Source organism: Eucalyptus grandis, chromosome 10 (assembly GCF_016545825.1).
Source record: "Eucalyptus grandis isolate ANBG69807.140 chromosome 10, ASM1654582v1, whole genome shotgun sequence".
Classification (NCBI taxonomy): domain Eukaryota; kingdom Viridiplantae; phylum Streptophyta; class Magnoliopsida; order Myrtales; family Myrtaceae; genus Eucalyptus; species Eucalyptus grandis.
In genome coordinates this window covers 19847728-19866857 of record NC_052621.1, presented here as the reverse complement: position 1 = coordinate 19866857, position 19130 = coordinate 19847728, and the positions used below count along the sequence as shown (strand labels likewise).

At 37.9% G+C, this 19130-nt stretch overlaps 1 protein-coding gene across 1 annotated transcript; it reads left to right on the top strand.

Annotated features, from left to right (window-relative positions):
- Window positions 1–4006: 4006 nt before the first annotated feature.
- LOC104422148 (protein C2-DOMAIN ABA-RELATED 2) lies at window positions 4007–5405 on the top strand. Its single transcript, XM_010034384.3, has 3 exons — window positions 4007–4288; window positions 4751–4846; window positions 4944–5405. Exons 1-3 carry the CDS (start codon window positions 4178–4180, stop codon window positions 5238–5240), a joined length of 504 nt encoding a protein of 167 aa, XP_010032686.2. The 5' UTR covers window positions 4007–4177; the 3' UTR covers window positions 5241–5405.
- The last annotated feature ends 13725 nt before the right edge of the window (window positions 5406–19130 follow it).

Below are 19130 nucleotides of genomic sequence, written 5' to 3'. Positions count from 1 at the left end.
GTGCTTTTGGTGATAAGATGAAGTATACCGCCCCTTCTAGTGACGTAAGAGGGAAATCAGCTCCTTCTGTGCGATGAGAAACTGAACCAGTGGTTGGAAGTATTACCAAAACTAAAACAATCTGCAAGCAAAGCTAAGGTTCAGGAAGAAGTAGGTCGATATGAACCTTATGGAATGAAGTCTTCAAAGTCATGCTTGGTTGAGGAATCTCAACTGATAGAAACTCCCATGAATTTATCCACTGAGATGAAAGATTGGGCTTTGATGGTTGTCCCTAATACACCACCAAGGGACCGGATAATGTTTATTGTATTGGAATTCAGACCCTTCGAGCCTAGGTGACTCAAGAAAAGCCTTCAATAATCTTCTTAATAGAGACTGAAAATCAAAGGCATGTTTTGGATAGAAATGTTGGCTTCAGTATCAGCACCTGTTTGTCAGAGATCTTGTGGGTTTGGGGGGTGGTAAGGCTATCTGGTGGAATGCTTTAGTATCTTTGTTTTTGAAATGGTCACGGGTAATTTTGTTTCATGAGATATGTGAATTGACTAAACTAGAGATGGCATGCGAATGACCTTTATGCATGCTCCTGCAGCCTTTCAGGAAAGAATAAGGGTATGGGATCAAGTGAAGTCTTGCACATGGAGTACTGTGAACCCTTTACCCTGGATTTATTTGGGGGATTTCAGTGAAGTTTCCACTTATCATTCGGAGAAGATTAGAGCTAGACAAGCTAGAAGTTATGGAATGGTTGCTTTACGAGATCTACTAAATAAATGTTTGCCGTTGGATATTGAGAGTAAGGATGTGCATTTACCTAGTGTAACAAAAGGGAAGGGGATGATTTTGTAGAAAAAGAAAAAACAAAAGAAAAGGTTGGATAGAGTTTTTATTCCATGATTAAGCAACTTATCCAGATGCGGAGGCTTATGCACTACCTACCCCTTCTTCTGATCATATCCCCTATTCACTTTTTTTTAGTGCTACTCGTCCTAAAAGGAAGAGCAAATTAAAATTCAAGGCTCTTTTGAACTGGAGGATGAGAGTGCTTAAAAGTAGTGAAAGAAAAGTGGGTTTTGGGAGGAAGAACTGAAGAGGGTTTGAGGAAGAAGCTGGAGAGTATTTTTTGCTAGGCTTTGGCAGATTGGAGCAAACATAAAGCTTTCTAAAGCCATAAGACAGATAGAGAAGGGACTACTACAGAAAAACGAGAGATCCCCCTGATGAATCTTTTGATAAAGAAAGGGGAAAATCAGCTGCTGGATATGGAGGCAAGATGAGATACATTGAGGGATGAAATTGAGAATTCAACGGCTGAGATGGGGCGACCGAAATACTATATTTTTACATGCCAGTACAAAACAGAAAAAAACCAATTCAGACAAAGTCTAATGGGCTGCAAAGACTTCTCACATGACACTTTTTTTGCTTGAGGAGTACAGCTGTCATGAAGCACCAAAATTCTTTTCCCTCCAAAGAAAAAGATAAATGGTTGCATTCCAAGCACCGAACAGAAGGCGCTGATTGGGGATCAATCTCAGCACAGGGTTTTGCAAAAGACATTAATAAGAACCTTCAGAAGTAGCATTGTAAGGGTAACTGCGATACAGCTTAGCCAACAAGAGTGATTAACTGCGAATCCACATTTAACAGCTTGATCCAAACGGGAGATTTTGACTTTTCAACATTCTGTACCCAATAGCCCATTGATTGTCGACGCGACCGCTCCAGCACTTTCAAATCGTCTTTTCCAGACGTCCAATGAACGCATCATGCCACAAACTAATTCACCTTCGCAGCTCATGAAATATCCATTTTGCGAAGCTTGTCGAATGACTACTAAGAATAGATTTGTTTCGCTGAAAATTTTATGATAAAAAAATATCTTCCAAAATTCATTTTCATGGAAAAATGGTTCTATTTCCTTTAAATGGTGATATAGGGAAATTGATTTTCTTTCTTATCAAAAAGGGAAGTTATATTCCTCCAATTTAAACTTATATTTTTTGGTCAAAGAAAAATATTTTTCTGTAAATCAATTTAGTTTCCATTGTCCAAATCTTGAAAGTTGAAAAATAAAATTTTGAAAACATTTAAAAAAAAAAAACCAAACCCTAAAAATGAGTATTGAGTGTTTTGGCTCAAGCGGCACATTGATTAACAGTGTGGAACTTCCAAAAGCGCTTCTAGAGACCCATGAGCTGTTTGCGTGAAGATGCCTCGTTGGGTGTTGCACAAATGGTAACTACCGGCGTTAGTGCCGATCGTCTTATATGACATTATCGGGTCTAAGTCAATTATCTCCTATTAAAATTGACCGGATGGACTAAATTAACAAATTATCAAAATATCTAGGATTCAATTAGGAAAATTGAAAAGTTTAGAACTGAATTGATAAAAGTATAATATGTTTAGGACTTTCCAGACAATTTCTCTCCAAGAAATTTAAACCCTCCGTGAATATGATTGGCCTCTAAATAAATAATTTCTAATTTAAATAGGAAAGTAATTTATTTGTATTTTATTTTCCTTTCTACAAGATTTGGTTTAACAAACCCATCTCAACATGATTATTGAGTGTCTTGACAGCAGCGGCACAATGGTCAATGGTGTTGTATGGAACATTTGGAAGTGCCTCTAGAAACCTATGGGCCATTCACGTGAAGATGCTTGTCGGGTTTTGACACAAATGGTCATTATCAGCATTAGTACCGACCGTCTTATGTGACATTACTGGCGTTCATGTTAGGTATCTTTGTTTAAAATTGGCTGTATTAACTAAAAGAACAAATTATCAAAATGTTTCGGATAGGAAAATCGAAAAATTTAGGACTAAATTAATAAAAAAACAGAAGGTTCAAAATTTTATGGATAATCTTTTCTTAAGAAATTCAAACCCTCACGTGAAAAATGATTGGCCCCTAATAAGTAAATAATTTCTAATTTAAATAGGAAAGCAATTTATTTATAATTACTTTTCTTTCCACAAGATTCGGTTTAACAAACCCATCTCAACATGATTATTGAGCGTCCTGGCTGCAGGCGGCACAATAATTTATGGTATCGAACGAAAACATCCAGTGGTGAGACTAGAAACCTACGGGCCGTCCGCGTGGAGACGATCCGTCGGGTGATGCAGCGGAGCAGGACATAAAAGACAAAACAGAAAGTAGCAGAAAACGAGGAAACAAACAATCTTGCAGCAAAAATTGGTCAGCCAACCCGCGGAGATTCCAATGTTAGACCCGGAATTGTCCCGGAAACTGGCAAGCTGTAACAATCTATTTTTCAGAATGATTCCTAAAATCATCTCCTACCATTTTATAAGACAGAGTTTAATTTAGAGATAATGATATAAAGTATGCCCTAATTTTGATTCAATATAAAATATGATTCTTTAAAATTTTAATTTATTCCCCAAAATGTATTGTGTTTTTCGAACTTTTGAATTATTTAATCTGATATTTAAACTTTCAATATATGTTCAATTTAGTCCATAAATTATTTGAAAATATTCAATATAATCTTTTCATTAATTCAAATGTAAGAATAGTATCGAAAATGTCAATATAGTTTAGGGCTTAAATTGAATATATACAAAAAAATTTAAGGATTATATTGAACAAATTAAAAATTTAAGAACCACATTACACATTTATCTAAAGTTTATTGATCATTTATATCATTTTTCCTTAATTTACTACCCATCTCATGTTGTGATTGTTGTTCAATAGTATTTTTTTGTTCGAAAAATAATAGATGATCAGATTCCAAAAGTAGTCTGCAGCAAATGTGTTTAACACGCATGTGATTCCAAGGGTCCAAGAAGACTTCCCTAACTTAGGATGTATAGGACCACAAAAATTCATTCTGAGGGCCAGCTCACCCGACGCGTCCGTCCAATAATAATGCTGAGCGCGCGTGACCCTTTTTTCCCCCTTTCACATCCAACCACAATTTATAGGAAAAAATTGTAGAAAAGACGATTTATCCCTCTAATGGGGGGTTATAAAAGAGCCCATCAATCAAAGCCAGACTAGCGGCGTTAAAGTCTTGGCATCAGCGGGAGCATCGACAGCAGATCCACAGCAGCACCCGTCTTCCGCCGTCCGGCAAGAACACCCGACTGATTTCAAGACCCATTGGACCCCAGAATCATTCGGCCTTCCGGGATCTAATGGATGATACGCTGGGCCTCCTCAAGATTCACATCAGCAGAGGAATCAACCTCGCCGTGAGAGACGTCAGAAGCAGCGATCCTTACGTCGTTGTCAGGATGGGCAAGCAGGTACTGGATTTTCGTGCTCTTTTCTTTGTTCTTTTCGCCCGCTGTTTCAGCAAAATCTCTTTTCTGGGTGTGTTCTTTGGCTTATGATAATGCTGATTTTCAGATGTTAGTCAGATCGAGCCCGTGGTTAGTACAGTGGTGCTTGTTGTGGTTGTTTTGAATAGACACGGCGATCTTGAGCACGAATCGTGATAGTTGTTGTCATAGATGAAAGGATGACTGCAGTTGTGTTCTTGCCCGAAAAAGAATCAATAGTCCATGGCTAGAAAGCTGAAACTAATCCAATTCTTATCAAAGCCAGAGGAAATCTACCATGCCTTCAATTAATGCTCGATTCGATCTGATTTATTACTGCTTTTCTTGTCGACATGGATGAAATCATGGTGCGGTAACTAAGATCAAAGCCCGAGGCCCTCAGTTTCGTTGGCTTGAACTGATAACCCTGTTGTCTATGTCTTGCAGAAACTGAGGACTCGTGTTGTGAGGAAGAATCTCAATCCCGAGTGGAACGAAAACTTGACTCTCTCTGTTGCTGATCCAGATCTGCCTGTGAAGCTCGTAAGTGACTACTGCAACTGCATCAAATTAGTGAAGCGACAGAGATGCATATCGAGGATTTCTGATTCTTTGTAATGACTGTTTCCATTCACTGCAGGCCGTGTATGACAGGGACAGATTCAGCCTCGATGACAAAATGGGGGACGCGGAGTTTGATATCAGGCCACTCCTGGAAGCCGTGAGGATGGCGGCGGACTTGCAAGGCCTCGAAGATGGGACTGTGGTCAAGAGAGTCCTGCCGAACCGGCAAAATTGCCTGGCCGAGGAGAGCTGCATCATAGTGAGCAACGGCAAAGTGGTGCAGCACATGTTCCTCAGGCTCCGCAACGTGGAGTGCGGAGAGATCCAACTCCAATTGCAGTGGGTTCCTGTTAATCCTTCCAGGGAATTGTGAAAGTTCTCTCTCTCTCTCTCTCGTATGTACATTCATAGGACAAGCTTCTTGATCTAGTGTTTTCTTTCTCGTTTTCCTTTTTCTGCTGAATGAAATACTCAGGTTTCTCAATTCGAAAAAGAAAACATGTCGTTAGTCATTTTAGAATATAATTCCTCTCTCTTAGACCTACAATTTTATAGAATTTGAAACTGTTGATACAGAGATGTAAGACTGCAATAAGTAATTCTTGACTCGTTAGAACGCTTGCTAACCCACTCAGTGGCCGAGTCGCTCTAAAAGGACATTAATGAACTGAAGGTGTTCAACTGAGTAAGGTGCGGTGCGGACAATACATAGCCCAAGGAGTTCAGAGATCATTTCTTCTTCTTGAGACAGGCCCGCACCCTCTAATGCGGGCATTAGTGAGAATCATGCCTAATTATCAAAACGTAGCACTTTACTAAACATTTGCATACGATAACTTAGCCTGAAAACACGGACAACTTAGTGTTCCCTCCTCGGACCTCCGCCCATCATGGCTCTTGCCGCCATCATCCTCTTATTCCTCCGTGGCTGGCCAGCTCCTTGCCACCACTATGAACCCCTCTCCCATTGTGTTCACGACAGGCTTTGTTCGCTTTCCTTTCGGTTCACGCATGTCACCATCCGATGTGCTACCTCTGTGGCTCGCTGGAGAAAGCGACACCGGTGCTGCCTTACACATGGGCAATTCGTTGGCGACTCCATGGATTGGACCTTTCAAGACCACGGCCTATGTAGTATGTGTTGCATCTGGTTTCCGTAATTTTTATCCTTGTGCCGTGGTCCAGGTCTCGGGGGCCATAGCCCAGATACCTAAAACTCATTTGTAAGGCTGAATCCAACACAAAAAAAACAGTGTTTGGTAATTATTCTATTTTCCGAAATAATTTTTACTTAGAAATGGTTTTTTTCGGATTTTGTACCCTAAATGAGTCTCCGAGCATTCGAATGTATTTGGTAACTGTATAAAATTTATATTCCTGAAATAAAAAAAAAGAATAGGAACGCGTTTAATACGACACTCACTTTTTTTTTTTTTTTTTGTGACTAAGAATTTCTTTTAATTTTTTTAATAATTTTGTGAGATTTTTCTTTTTTCCTTCTCTTCTTTTTCCTCCTCTAGCTGACAACCTTGCCCGCCTTGGGGAAGCCTTGTTGGCCCCAGCGAGGTTAATCCTCGCCCAACCACCGGCGCGAGGTTAATCCTCGCCCAACCACTAGCAAGGTTGGACCTTGCTAGATTTGGGTGAGGTCAAGCCCTGCCCAGCCAAAGTGAAAATGACCTCACCCAGCCATCACAAGGCTTCGACAAGGTCATTGGAGCTCGCGTCTGGCCGCCCGCTGGCCATCATCAAGCCAGGTGATCGGCTAGAGGAGGCAAAAAAAAAAGAAAAAAAAAACAAGAGAAAAAGCAAGAAAATGTTTTTTCTAGAATTATTTTTGGAAATAAAGTAACTTTTTTTTTTTATTTTATACTTTTTGATTATATTCCAAATCTATTCCTAGGAGTAGAAAAATTAGTTAATATTACCAAACATATTTCTTTATTTTTTGCTCGGAAGAACAAAAAAAGGGAAATAGCCAAGAATTGACCACTTACTAGGGGTGATCAGGTCCAGGGTGGGTAGGGTCTAGACCTGGACCCTGTATTGGACCCTATTATAACTGGTTCCCATTTTTTGGACTCTGTACCCAACTCTATTTGTATTGGACTCTATACCCGACCCATCCTGTTTTTCTGGTCTGGTTCCAAGGTCAACTCTATTTACATTGGAACTTATTTTGCAATCTCCCAATATCTTATACGACTTCAAATTTTATATTAATACGCAAGAAAATAACGTAATTCTCCTAATTTGTATAGAAACATTAAGCATTTATAATAGATAAATACATGAATTTTTTGACTAAACGAAAAATTAAGGATCCACACGGTTAATTATAATAATTAAAATCATAAGGTAAATAATTAGCAATGAACATGGGTCTAATATTAGTCTTATTCCCACAACTACTACATGAAGCTACTCATTTATGCAAGCATAAATCTTCATACAAAAGAGAAATTAGGTGAGTCAATCCACGTGATACACAAGAATTTGGCGGTGACGAACAACGTCTGTCCATCGAACGGTGCAAGAGGGAGCCGATGAGGGAGGGAAGCAAGTGAGGAAGAGGAACGACGAAGGAGGAGTGCCGTGCGTATTTGAGAGAGTCAAGAGGAAAAACGTTGTATGGTTGCAAGAGTAAAAATAGAAATAAGGGGGGAAAATAGGGTTTTGGACCTATACTTACAAAACCGGTTTGAGAACCAGTTTATGGGTTGGTAATCTATTTGACCCGGTTCTCGGATTGGTTTAAACTGGTTCCGAATTTTGGGAACCGATTCCCGGACCGTTTTCAACGGGAATTGATTCCCGGACTGGTTTCAACGGGAACCAATTCCCAACCCTGTTTTCCGGGTGGGCCAATCCAGTTCCTGGGTATACCCGGTCCGATTGCACACCCCTACCACTTATTAAACACGCTGCATGAAAAATTAGCCCCGCCTTTCAAACATATAAGGAGAATAAAAACACCGAGTAATCATTTCAGGAGAAAAGCAAGCACACTTTTAATAGGACCCAAAACAAAGGTACCAACTTGTAATCAAGGACAAAAATAGCACGGTTGACTTGTATGTCCAAAGAAGCTCATGTGACGATCTAACTTGGTAGACGGCTATGACATGTAAAATGAACACTTTAGTTGAGTCAAACTGATGGCGTCTCTTTAGAAACAAACATGGCATTGTCTGAGTATGATTGTAGATCCCTTACCCAACAACCGAGAGGGAAAGAGTTCAGTATCAAATTGAATCTGCAAATTGGATGGTCATGGTTTCGTGATTCATGGAGTTCGAGCAAGTCATTGGACCATGCAAGATGACCTTAACCTCTCATTGCCACAGTCGTCCATCGGGTCTCGTGGTTGGATTCACGATCGACTACCCTCCAAGTTAACATCTAGGGTTTCAATCTCACCGACAGACCAAACACAATTTAATGTCACGAAAAATCTTAAATTGGTACACTTATGACAAATATATCATAAACTAATTTTTTGACCAACAAAAATCCTTAAATTTGTACACATGTGATAAATTTATCTTATATTAATTTCTGTTAAATTTTATAGTCGAATTATTGAATTGGATGGTGTGTGGCAGTTAATAGACGTACCCGTTTGAAGTTTTACCCTCCCTTTATCATAGGTGTAATAGTTTATAGTTTTCATGATATTAATATAATTTAGCGGAAACTAATAAATAGTAAATCTGTTATAGATGCACTAGTTTAAGGCTTTTTGTAATTAAAAAAATTATTTTTGGGTAAATTTGTCCTGTGTGCCAATTTGAGATTTTTCGTGATATTAACCATTTGTTTTATCTTAATTTTGTTCTAAAATGGCTAACATGACTACGACATTAGTGCATATCACTTCGAAAAATAATAAAAAGTCACGTCAGCTTCTTCAATGAATGAAATTGAATGAAGTTAATGAATAGACTTGATTAGGATTTGATAGTACTTATTGAAAGTTTTAAAACTTAATTATATTTTAGCAACAGATTTTAGAACTTCCAGTATATTTATTTATTTATTTATTTTGTATAGTTATTCATTGAATTTGTAACATTCATTTGTTTGTAAGGGATGGGCCATAATTCTTTAGTGATGAATTTCTTTTATTGAACCTTTGATGTTATTTATTAGTTAGATAGATGGTGTCATGTTATTAACTTTTTTAAAGATCCTCTAACACAATATATTGACGATATATGAACTATTATGTCATAGAAACATTTTTGAGTTTTCTTCAATAAATTGCTTGTTTTAGTCAGTAGTTCTTTTTCAACCAAAAAATAAAATAAAATTAGTAGTTCTTCTTTAATTTGCTAATGTTCATATTATCAAATAGGCGCAACCATGGAATATTACTTTCAGCCTATATGGATATTTTTAAATAGTATATATCTATAGATAAGTAAGAGAACATTTAAATATTATCCTAAACTATAACTTTTCATCTAAATATATATTATTATTGCAAAATATAGCATATATATGTATATATCTTACAAAAATAGAGTCAAGTAGAAGAACATTTACATATTAATTACCAAGATAGTTGCGACCACAGACTATAACTTTTTCATCTAACTATGTATTAATATTGCAAAGTATAGCATATAGATCTATGTATCTTACAAAAATAGAGTTTGTGTTGAGTATGTCTTTAATTTTCTTTTAATGGGCTTGGGTCAATGTTAGGGCTTGAGGACAATATAAATATTATTTTTCTCAAGTTATTAGTTCAAGAAGTTGAGACATATAAAGTTTTAGCTTTTTATAGCCATCTTTTGTAATCCTTGAAATTCTATAGTGGATTTTGCTTCTTCTCCCCTGTGGTTTTTCCTGCAAGGGTTTCCACGAAAATCCAATATTCTTTTATTATTCTCAACTTCAATTTCATTTTAGTTTCCGCATCTACCATAACAAACTGGTATTAGAGCCTTAGGGTTTTCTTGATCTTCTGATTATGGCTTCAAGGTCAACAACGAAATTTGATATTAGGAAGTTTGATTGGAGCGGCAATTTCAATCTATGGCAAGTTCATATGTTGGTTGTTCTTACACAGTAGGGTTAAGAAAACTCTGTTTAGGAAAAGGGAAGAAACTGGAAAGCACGTTAGATGAAACGTGAGAAAAGCTGGATGAAAGAGGCATGTCTGCTATTCAGTTGTGCCTCATGAATGCTGTTATGTAGGAGATACTAGATCATAAAATAGTTACAGGTTTATGGAATAAATTGGAAAGTATTTTTTGATAACACCTCTCACCAATCGGTTGAGGCTCAAATAACGACTCTTCACTCTTCATATGGCTAAAGGTGCTTCTTTTAAATCTCATATTTATGAATTCAATGCTATCATCTCTAAATTAAGAAGTATTGATATTAAGGTTGAAAATGAGAATCAAGCTCTCTTATTGTTAGTTTCACTACTTTCTTCTCATAAGAATTTTAGAGAAACCAAGATTGTTAGTAAAGAAACTATTGATGTTGAAGATGTCAAGACTAGTCTCTTAAATAAGCAAAAACAAGATACATAATTGACTTTTGAAGGAAGTAATGATCACGGGGCTCATTTAGTTGCTAGAGGAAAGTCTGTTGAGAGAAGTAATGGTGGCAGATTCAGATCAAAATCAAACCATAGGTATCTAATTTGCAACTATTGTAAGTCTAAGGGGCATATCGAGATAAATTGTCTAACATTAAAAGAAAAACAACAAAGTGAAAAATATGAATAAGCAAAATCAAAGAAATGCAAATTGACAAAACAATAAGAACTACTAGATCAGATAGAATCAGGGAAACGAAAACCCTACTTAAGTTGGTGTTGCTTAAAAAAGAAAACGAAGATTGGTTATTGGTTGTAGATGATAAATAAAAATAAAAATTCAGTGATAGCTGGATTCTTAATTTAGGTTGTTCGTATCACATGTGCCCTAATTGTGACTAGTTCTTCACGTACAAAGAATTTAATGGTGGAATTATTCTAATGGGAAACAATGCTAAATGAAAAGCAATTGGGATTGGGAATGTCAACATTAAGATGTATGACGGCATCACCAAGACTTTGGATAATGTTAGACACATTCTTAATTGGAAGAAAACCTCATTTCTTTGGGTACACTTGATGCTAATGGTTGTAAGTTTATAGCTAAAGGTAGAGTTATGAAGATTACGAGAGGTTCATTTTTATTGTTGAAAGGATTGAAAAATGACACCTTGTATCAATCGCAATGAACTATAGTTATTGGTTCAATTGGAATCACATCCACTATGATAGAATCAAACAATATTAAATTATGGTATATAAGATTAGGCCATATGAGTATAAGAGGAATGGAGGAGCTGAGTAAGAGAGGTTTTTTGTGTGATTAGAAAATTGAAAAACTGGATTTCTGTAAACATTGTGCATTTGGAAAATAGAAAGTGATTAGTTTCAAGACATGAATTCACACAACAAATGGCACTTAGGATTATATTCACTTTGATTTTCAGGGCCAAAGAAAGTTCCTTTGAAAGGCCTTGGTTTGAGTATTTACTCACTTTCATTAATGATTTTTAAAGAAAGGTTTAGGTTTATTTTTTAAAACAAAAAAGTGATGTTTTTCATTACACTTAAATAATGGAAAACATTCATTGAGAAACAAACTGGTAAGAAGATTAAGTTGTTGAGAACATATAATGGGATGGAATTTTGTGGAGGTAAGTTTAATGAGTTTTGCAAAATTGAAGGTATTATGAGGCATTATACAACAGTGAATACACTACAATAGAATGGTATTGCAGAACACATGAGCAGAATCTTATTAGAAAAGACTAGATGTCTATTGTCTAACGCTAGTTTAGGCAAAAAGTTTTGGGCTAAAGCAGTCAATACAGCTGCTTGGTTGATAAATCGTTCTCCTTGCACATCTATTGAGTGCTCACACTTGAGGAGGTTTGGTCAGGTAAACCTGCTGATTATTCTTCTTTTCGAGTATTTGGATTTTCAGCATATGCACATGTTAATGAAGGCAAATTAGAGCCTAGAGCAAAAAAATGCATCATTCTTGGTTATGCTTTTGGTGTAAAAGGTTATAGATTTTGGTATGCTAACTTATCTAAGATTATTATCAACAAAGATATTACTTTTGATGAGTTTACTATGTTTCATCCTAAGAAAGAATCATTTTTATCTTGTGATGAAAATTCGGAAAGTGTTGCAGAGAAAGTAGAGCTTGAAATAATTTCTTTGCAACCAATTTAGTCATCTACAAATAATATTGAGTTTGAAAAACCTGAAGAGGAATAGTATTCTATTGTCAGAGATAGACCAAGAAGGACGGTGAAACCTCCACAGAAATATGGATTCTTAGATTTTGTTGCTTATGCTCTTTCCATTGCAAAGTCAATAGAGTATAGTGAACCTAAAACCTACAAAGAAGCCGGCTCTTCAAAAAATTCAACAAAGTGGTCAGTTGCTATGAACGAAGGATGGAATCTTTTGAAACAAATTAAACTTGGGAGTTTGTCAAGTCACCAAAAGAAAAGAAAATTGTAGGTTGTAAATGAGTTTTCAAAAGAAATGAAGGTATTCTTGGAGTTGAAAACATCAAGTTCAAAGTTTGTCTAATTGCTAAAGGCTATAGTCAGATTAAGAGAGTTGATTTTAATGGTGTGTTCTCACTTGTTGTTAAACACAGCTCTATTCAGGTTTTGCTTGTGTTAATTGCTATACATGATTTAGAGGTGAAACAACTCAATATGAAAATAGCTTTCTTGCATGGTAAACTTGTGTTGACACCTAAATTTTGGCAACCCATTTAGACATTTAAAAAATTAGGAGTTAATTTTATCCCTAAAAAAATAAAATCACATGGCATATAGTTTAGGAACATTTTTGTTTATTTTATTGGACCGACGGCGAGTGCAAAATTTTTCACATATTTCGTTCAGATTCTTTACACATTTAGGCAGTATACACCAAATGATGTATTTTCGAGCAAAAAGGAAAATTTTGGATAGAATATGTGAAAAATACAAAAGGGAATATTAACAAGGTGGATATATTTCAATGATATATTTAGGGGTATCATGCGCGAACAAAAAAGGAAAAATATATACCGTAGAGATACATTTTTAGACCTATATAATACCTCGCGTGCAATTTGTTTGGAGGAGGCCACACAGATTTATACATACGGCCATATTGGGGGTTTTCTTCATCTTGCTCGGCCAAAGGAAAGAGAAGCCGAAAAGAGAAAAATTCTCCATCTTTTTTAGGGTTTTGTGAGAGTCAAAGGGGCTTGCTTTTGCTGAAAAAGTGAGAAGGGACAGCAACAGTGAAAAAGCAGAGAAAAAGTGAAAGAGAGAGAGGGTACGAAGGCAGAGTGAGGGAGACGTGAGAGAGGCGGCAGGGGAGAAAAGAAAAAAACAAAGAAAGAGAAAAAGGAAGCTGCAGTCGTCTTCTTCGGGGACTCCTTCGCCAAAGTCCCTAACTGCCTGATCCACTAACGCCGGAAGCCTCCGCCCAGCTCTGTTGCAACTTGCGGCGACCAAGCAATCGCCGGCACTCACAGCTCCTCGAGCCACCATACGTCTGAGCGACGCCCCTGCCGCCGGCCATCTCCGCTCCGAGCCTCCTCGCACCGTTGCTCAACGATCTGACGAAGCCACCGCCGTGCAGTAGTACCCCGACGCCAATAGATCCGAGTCGTTCACCGCGCCGCCCTCGCCTGCGTTGCCACCATCCGATCTGGAGCTCTGAACGCCGATCTCGCCGCCAAGCTCGTTGCCTTCACCCGAGCGACTACCCGAGCTGCTTCCACCGCTCCAGATCCGGACGCCCACCCAGCGTCGCACCACCTTGCTGCAGCCTCTGCCCGACGACCCGATGCTATCCCTCGCCGACGCTTGCTGAAGCCGCGCCGATCCTTGCCACCTCACCAGTCGCTGCAACCCGACGGCGCTCCACCAGTCCGACGAAGTCGCCGCCGTGCCGGTCCGCGACTCCCTGTGCTCGAGACCATCCTGCACCAGCCACTATAGCCTTCCAAAAGGCTATCCGTCAACGACCAGGGGTGCCATTGGCAAGCGCAGATTCTCTTACTTATTTTCTCCAATATTGATTGTTTTATTTGAAGGAAAATCTGGGCAAGGGAAGATCATACATGAGGACGTGCACATTGAAGAGGACGCACTAGAGAATGTCAAAGGAGGAAACGTGGAGAGGAGTCATGCATTGAAGAAAGCACACCATCCGAAAAGAAAGTCAAGCGAGATCAATTAACCCGACAAGCCTCAGCCCCAAATCAAGTTGCCGTCCAGTCGTTTGTTCCTTATTTGCTGGTTTCTGATGATCCCAGCGCTCGCAGCCCTTGCTCTGCCAATTTTGCTTCACTTTCTTGCAGGTTTTTTCAGTCACGTCCGAGGTCTCGCCATCAAGCCTGCAGTTGTTGCCACCCCCAGCGACGTCCCTAAGGTCAAGCCATCACCCATGATCCATGAAGCCACTGAGCCGAGCCTCACCGCAGCCGTATCTGCCCGCGACGCGCCTGGCCGAATATCATTAACCGTCCAAGCCGCACCTCTCACTGCCTTGAAGTCCACGGTCAAAAATCTGGAGTCAGCAAAGCTTGTTATTGGTCAAAGCAAGAAGATCAAGGAAAATTTTCTTTGGGGTCGTAGGACGGGTTTTCCTTCAAGAAATTGCGGTTGTTCCTTACGCCACCGCACCACATTAACGTCAGCAACTCTCTGTGGAGGTTCTGACCAATGTCTACTCATTAGCACGAAGCAGTTAATCGAGTCATCCATTAGCAAGTTCTGCCGCTGCCACACTGGTCAATCCCACCACGAGCTAGTCGTAACCGAGAGTCCCCACCACCTCTTCATCGTGTTGAGTTTGCCCAATTTTGACAAGCGAGTGTTTGAACAAGGTAATAATTTCATCTTATTCATATATTTTGTGGCCTTGCTCGAATTATTGATTAAATTCTTGAATAATGTGATCATGAGTTCGAATGGCCGTCATGACGTGCATATGATTGACAGTCTGATTTCACGCTCGAAATACGACTCGCAATCGCACGAAAAAATCGCCAATTCGATCTCATGCTTGAGATCCGATTCGCGGTTTTATCTAAAATTGACCAACCCGATCTCATGCGCGAGATATGGTTCGCCAATTTGTGAATATCAATTTGTCGTCATGTTGGTTGAATCAGTCTTATTTTTGTAAAAGAAAGGAAAAATCCGAAAAAATCTGAGTTAGATTAGGTTTGTTTAGAATATTCATCGTTTTAGGGTTTGCATGCTCATAATAGGTATTTTATTTCGAATTTTCAAAAAATAAAAAAATCAAATCAATTCATTTAGGTTGCTAGTTCTTTTAATTTGGATTGCATGTTTAATTATTTGGCAATTATTAATTTTGAAATTAAAAAAAAAGGAAAAAAGGAAAAACATAAAAAAATCATCATGCATAATTCATGTAGAATTAAGGTACATTTTGCACGTCATTGCATATTAGGATAGAAATTGCACTTAAGTTAATTTAGAAAATTTCTTAATTTACTATAGGTTTAGGTATTTTATTAAATAGATTGCATTTTAGGATTATCTAGGTTAAGATAACATTTTAGTTTAAATTAGGATTTGGCTCAACCTAATTCCTAATACAAATTAAATAGGATCTTAATCTAATTAGGTAATTTTCACATTTCACCTAATTTCGAATTTCATAAAAAACATGCCATAGGTTGATTTGTCTTTATTTTTTAGGATAAAAAATGCATTCTTTTAGGAAAAAGAAAAATTGTCGTATGCACGTCATTAGGGTTCGATTAATTGAGATGCATGTCATTTAGCATTTTTGTTAGATGCATTTAATTAGAAATTGCCCGTCATTAGAATTAGGTCATTAGATTAATTTGGATTGCATATTTAAGTGTTGCATTTATTTAATTTCGAATCTCATGGAAAATACAAAAAAAAAATCATTTTTTAGAATAAATCCATCTCATGCTTCAGGATAGATTACATGCTTATTTATGTCATATCGCTTAGGTCATATAGCTAAGTCATGTCGTATCATTTCATGTTAAATTAGTGACATGCATTGCATAAAGCATGATTCTCATTAATTAAATGAAAACAAAAAAGAAAAATTGCGTGTTAATTAGAAATCATATTTAGGACTGCTGATGTGAATTCTAAACTAACAACACAGATGCTTTCGTTGCTTTGAGGTAAGTCCTGCAATTTATTCATTTGCTTTCTTGAGTGTTAAATTGGTGGTTTGTGCATTGCATGGTCACCTCACATGTTAGGAAAATAGATTTAAAATCAATCCAAACTGCTTGCCAAACAATTATTAAAATAAAAGAAAGGTACCGAAAGGGCGTTAGAGAATTTTAGCGTAACCAAGTCCCCGTACCCATAGTCTCGGTTCGTAGGAGTAAAATAATTCTCCCATTATTTTACTTGGGTTTCTAATCGACCCACCAAAAATAGATTAGTGGCGACTCCTAATTAAAAATCAATTGCATGTTAAGAACTTAAACCTAAGTCGCGAATTGGTATGGGCTTGGGAGAGCCCAAGTTAAGTTTAGGCTTAACAATCCATTAGCCAAACCCTAGGTGGTTCACACTCGAAAAAAATTGGTCGCGACAGCTTGGCGACTCCGCTGGGGACTTGAGTTAAAACTCTTAGTGGACTTAGGCCAATTTTTCTTTTCTTTTGAAAAATGTTTTTGTTTGGCAGCGAGGATTCCAGGTACGTCCCTAACATTTAAGGTGTTAGATGTTTTTGCAGGATGGGAGGTATAAGGGGAAGTGTTTGCTAACCTTTGTTTTGTAGGGATGTGTAGGAATGTATGGTTTATTTTCATATATTTAGTGTTGCTTGATATAAAATGTTGTGCATGCCTTGCATCTAGCACTACACTATTGCACACACAGCCTGCTGCCGGACCTGGGCCGCATTAGGATCATCTAGGATGGTATTGAGATGTTTGCCACTCCGACCGCATGATCGCGGTGCGAGCCGTCCATCTCAATCCCGGTTTCTTTCATGGTGTCAAGAGTACCACCTCGGTCCGCATGCTCGCGACCCGGGTCGGCTCTTTGACCAAGCCGGAGTCATGAGGACCCGACATAGTCCACAAGCTTGTGGCTAGTCCGATCATCCTTGTGGCTCCACCTTGATAAGCCTTATAGAGTAGAAATCGAGCCACTTATCATCCGCATGTCTATGTGATTGCCATTGATTCTCCTTGGTGAAGTAAGTCTTCTTTCCCTATACCATGCAATTTATTTTGTCATACTCTTGGGTCGGTCCATGACAATCTAGGTTAGTCGTTTGATCTAATTCATTTGTCAATTAGAAATGAAATAAGGAAATTGCTATGCAATGAATCATTTGCCAAAAAACTTAGGAGAATTTGTTTTCAATTCATGTTTAGGAAATTTGGTCTTGTTAGGGCGTCTAGCTTTATTTTCCTAGTCCATTTTTAGGAAATGCCGTTCTTGTAAGAACTTTTCATGAATAAATGAAAAAGAAAATGGAAAAATCGATTAGATCATTGTCATGGATTGACTCTCCATTTACACCTCATGCTTACATGTTCCCGTTTATTTCCTTTAGGTGATTATGGGGCACTCCCGCTCACCCATCCGTACACGGTCGAAAGCTAAAATGGCAGATCGAAACAATGTACTGGACCGTATCATTGACAATATGAACAAGCGAATTGCACACCACCAAAGTCAAGTCGATGAATTGACTGCTACTGTAGCTTTTCTCATCAAACAAAAGGGCTGCCATGACATAGAGACTAGTGACTTATCTAGAAGGAAGAATCTCTAACCTGGAGGGTTCGCATCACAAGATCAAGGAGGGTGAAGAACTCAAGCGCACATGATTCATGGTCTTAAATAGATCGCTTTCCTTATTTAATTATGGGCATGTTCAGTTGCACATTCCCCCCACGCAGGAATTTTTATTGCATTTTAGGAATTGTTTTCGCTTTCGAGAAATTGTTTTTGACTTTTTTTTTTTTTTTTTTTAAGGGTTAGGAATCATAATTTCCATTTCAATAATGTAATTCATTTGATTCTATTCAATGAAATTACAATTTTATTTCCAATTTTTGAGGGCCGTCATGATGGGGTACTCCAAACCAGCCCGTGACGATATCCAACAATGAAAAAAATATCATCCAAGGAGAATTTCGAGGACTGGGCTTCTTCATGCTTCCTCATCAAAAAAAAAAAAAAATCCAAAAGAACCAAAAAAAAAAAGAGATTATTTTTCAAGCCATTTCCAAAAAGCATGCATTAGATTAGCCTTGTTTAATTTTCTGACTCATTTACTTCATGTTTCAGAGCATTACTTTCTTGACCCGATAATAAAGCATATGAAAAAGGCACATCAAGTTGCAATTGGTTCAATTGTTACTCAACAAGTTTCTAAAGAGTTAATGTCGGTCACATCTCGATACTACTTGAAATATCCATCTTGAAGGGCCAAACAAAGTGTGTTCCATTTCCATGCTTGACGGAATTTTCATTCTCGCCATTAAATGAGGGGCAAGTTAAAGAGGATCATCCATCTTTGGTGAAAGAGGTACATCTCGTCTTTGAACATAAATAATTTTGGGAGATGACGCTTTGTTCTTTCCTTGCAGATGACAAATTGGGGGCACTACAGATTCTAGTAGTGACATGACTGAGACAAAATCTCGATCCTAGCCAAAATGGTTGTGCAATTTGAATTTACTTTGATGTTGCATAGTATCCTATTCATGCACGTTGTTTTGTGCAAGGGCAAAAGCAAGATTTCATCAAATCAAATATTGGATTTTCATCCTTGATTGATCAATTTGTATGTTTGTTCCCTTTTGATAGGGGCAATCCAAGGACACCCATTGCTGAGACAGTCCCTTCGTTGGACATTTCATTAAATGAATGCTTGCAATCATGTTTTCATACTTATGAGAGAATTTTTGAGTATGGTAAACTGTTTGTTTGAAGCCACAAAAGCTTTTCATGCTTAAAGTTGTTGAACTCTTTTAAAAAGAGAATTTTCATAGTGATTTTACCTATTTAATTCACCAATTTCATGTGGAGATTTATCAAGATAGACAACTCAATGGAGTGACATAAATGCTTAAGAATGCCGAATGAGACGTATCGGGATGATGAAAGGCAAGCCCTATCCTATACACAGTCCCATACTTATACACTTGATACACTTGTGAGATGAGTGTAGGAA

Excerpts from the sequence above, each read along its gene's own strand:
- LOC104422148 (XM_010034384.3), top strand. The coding sequence starts at position 4,178 with ATGGATGATACGCTGGGCCTCCTCAAGATTCACATCAGCAGAGGAATC. Across the intron at positions 4,289-4,750 it reads TTGTCAGGATGGGCAAGCAG|AAACTGAGGACTCGTGTTGT; the intron begins GTACTGGATTTT and ends TATGTCTTGCAG. Across the intron at positions 4,847-4,943 it reads CAGATCTGCCTGTGAAGCTC|GCCGTGTATGACAGGGACAG; the intron begins GTAAGTGACTAC and ends CATTCACTGCAG.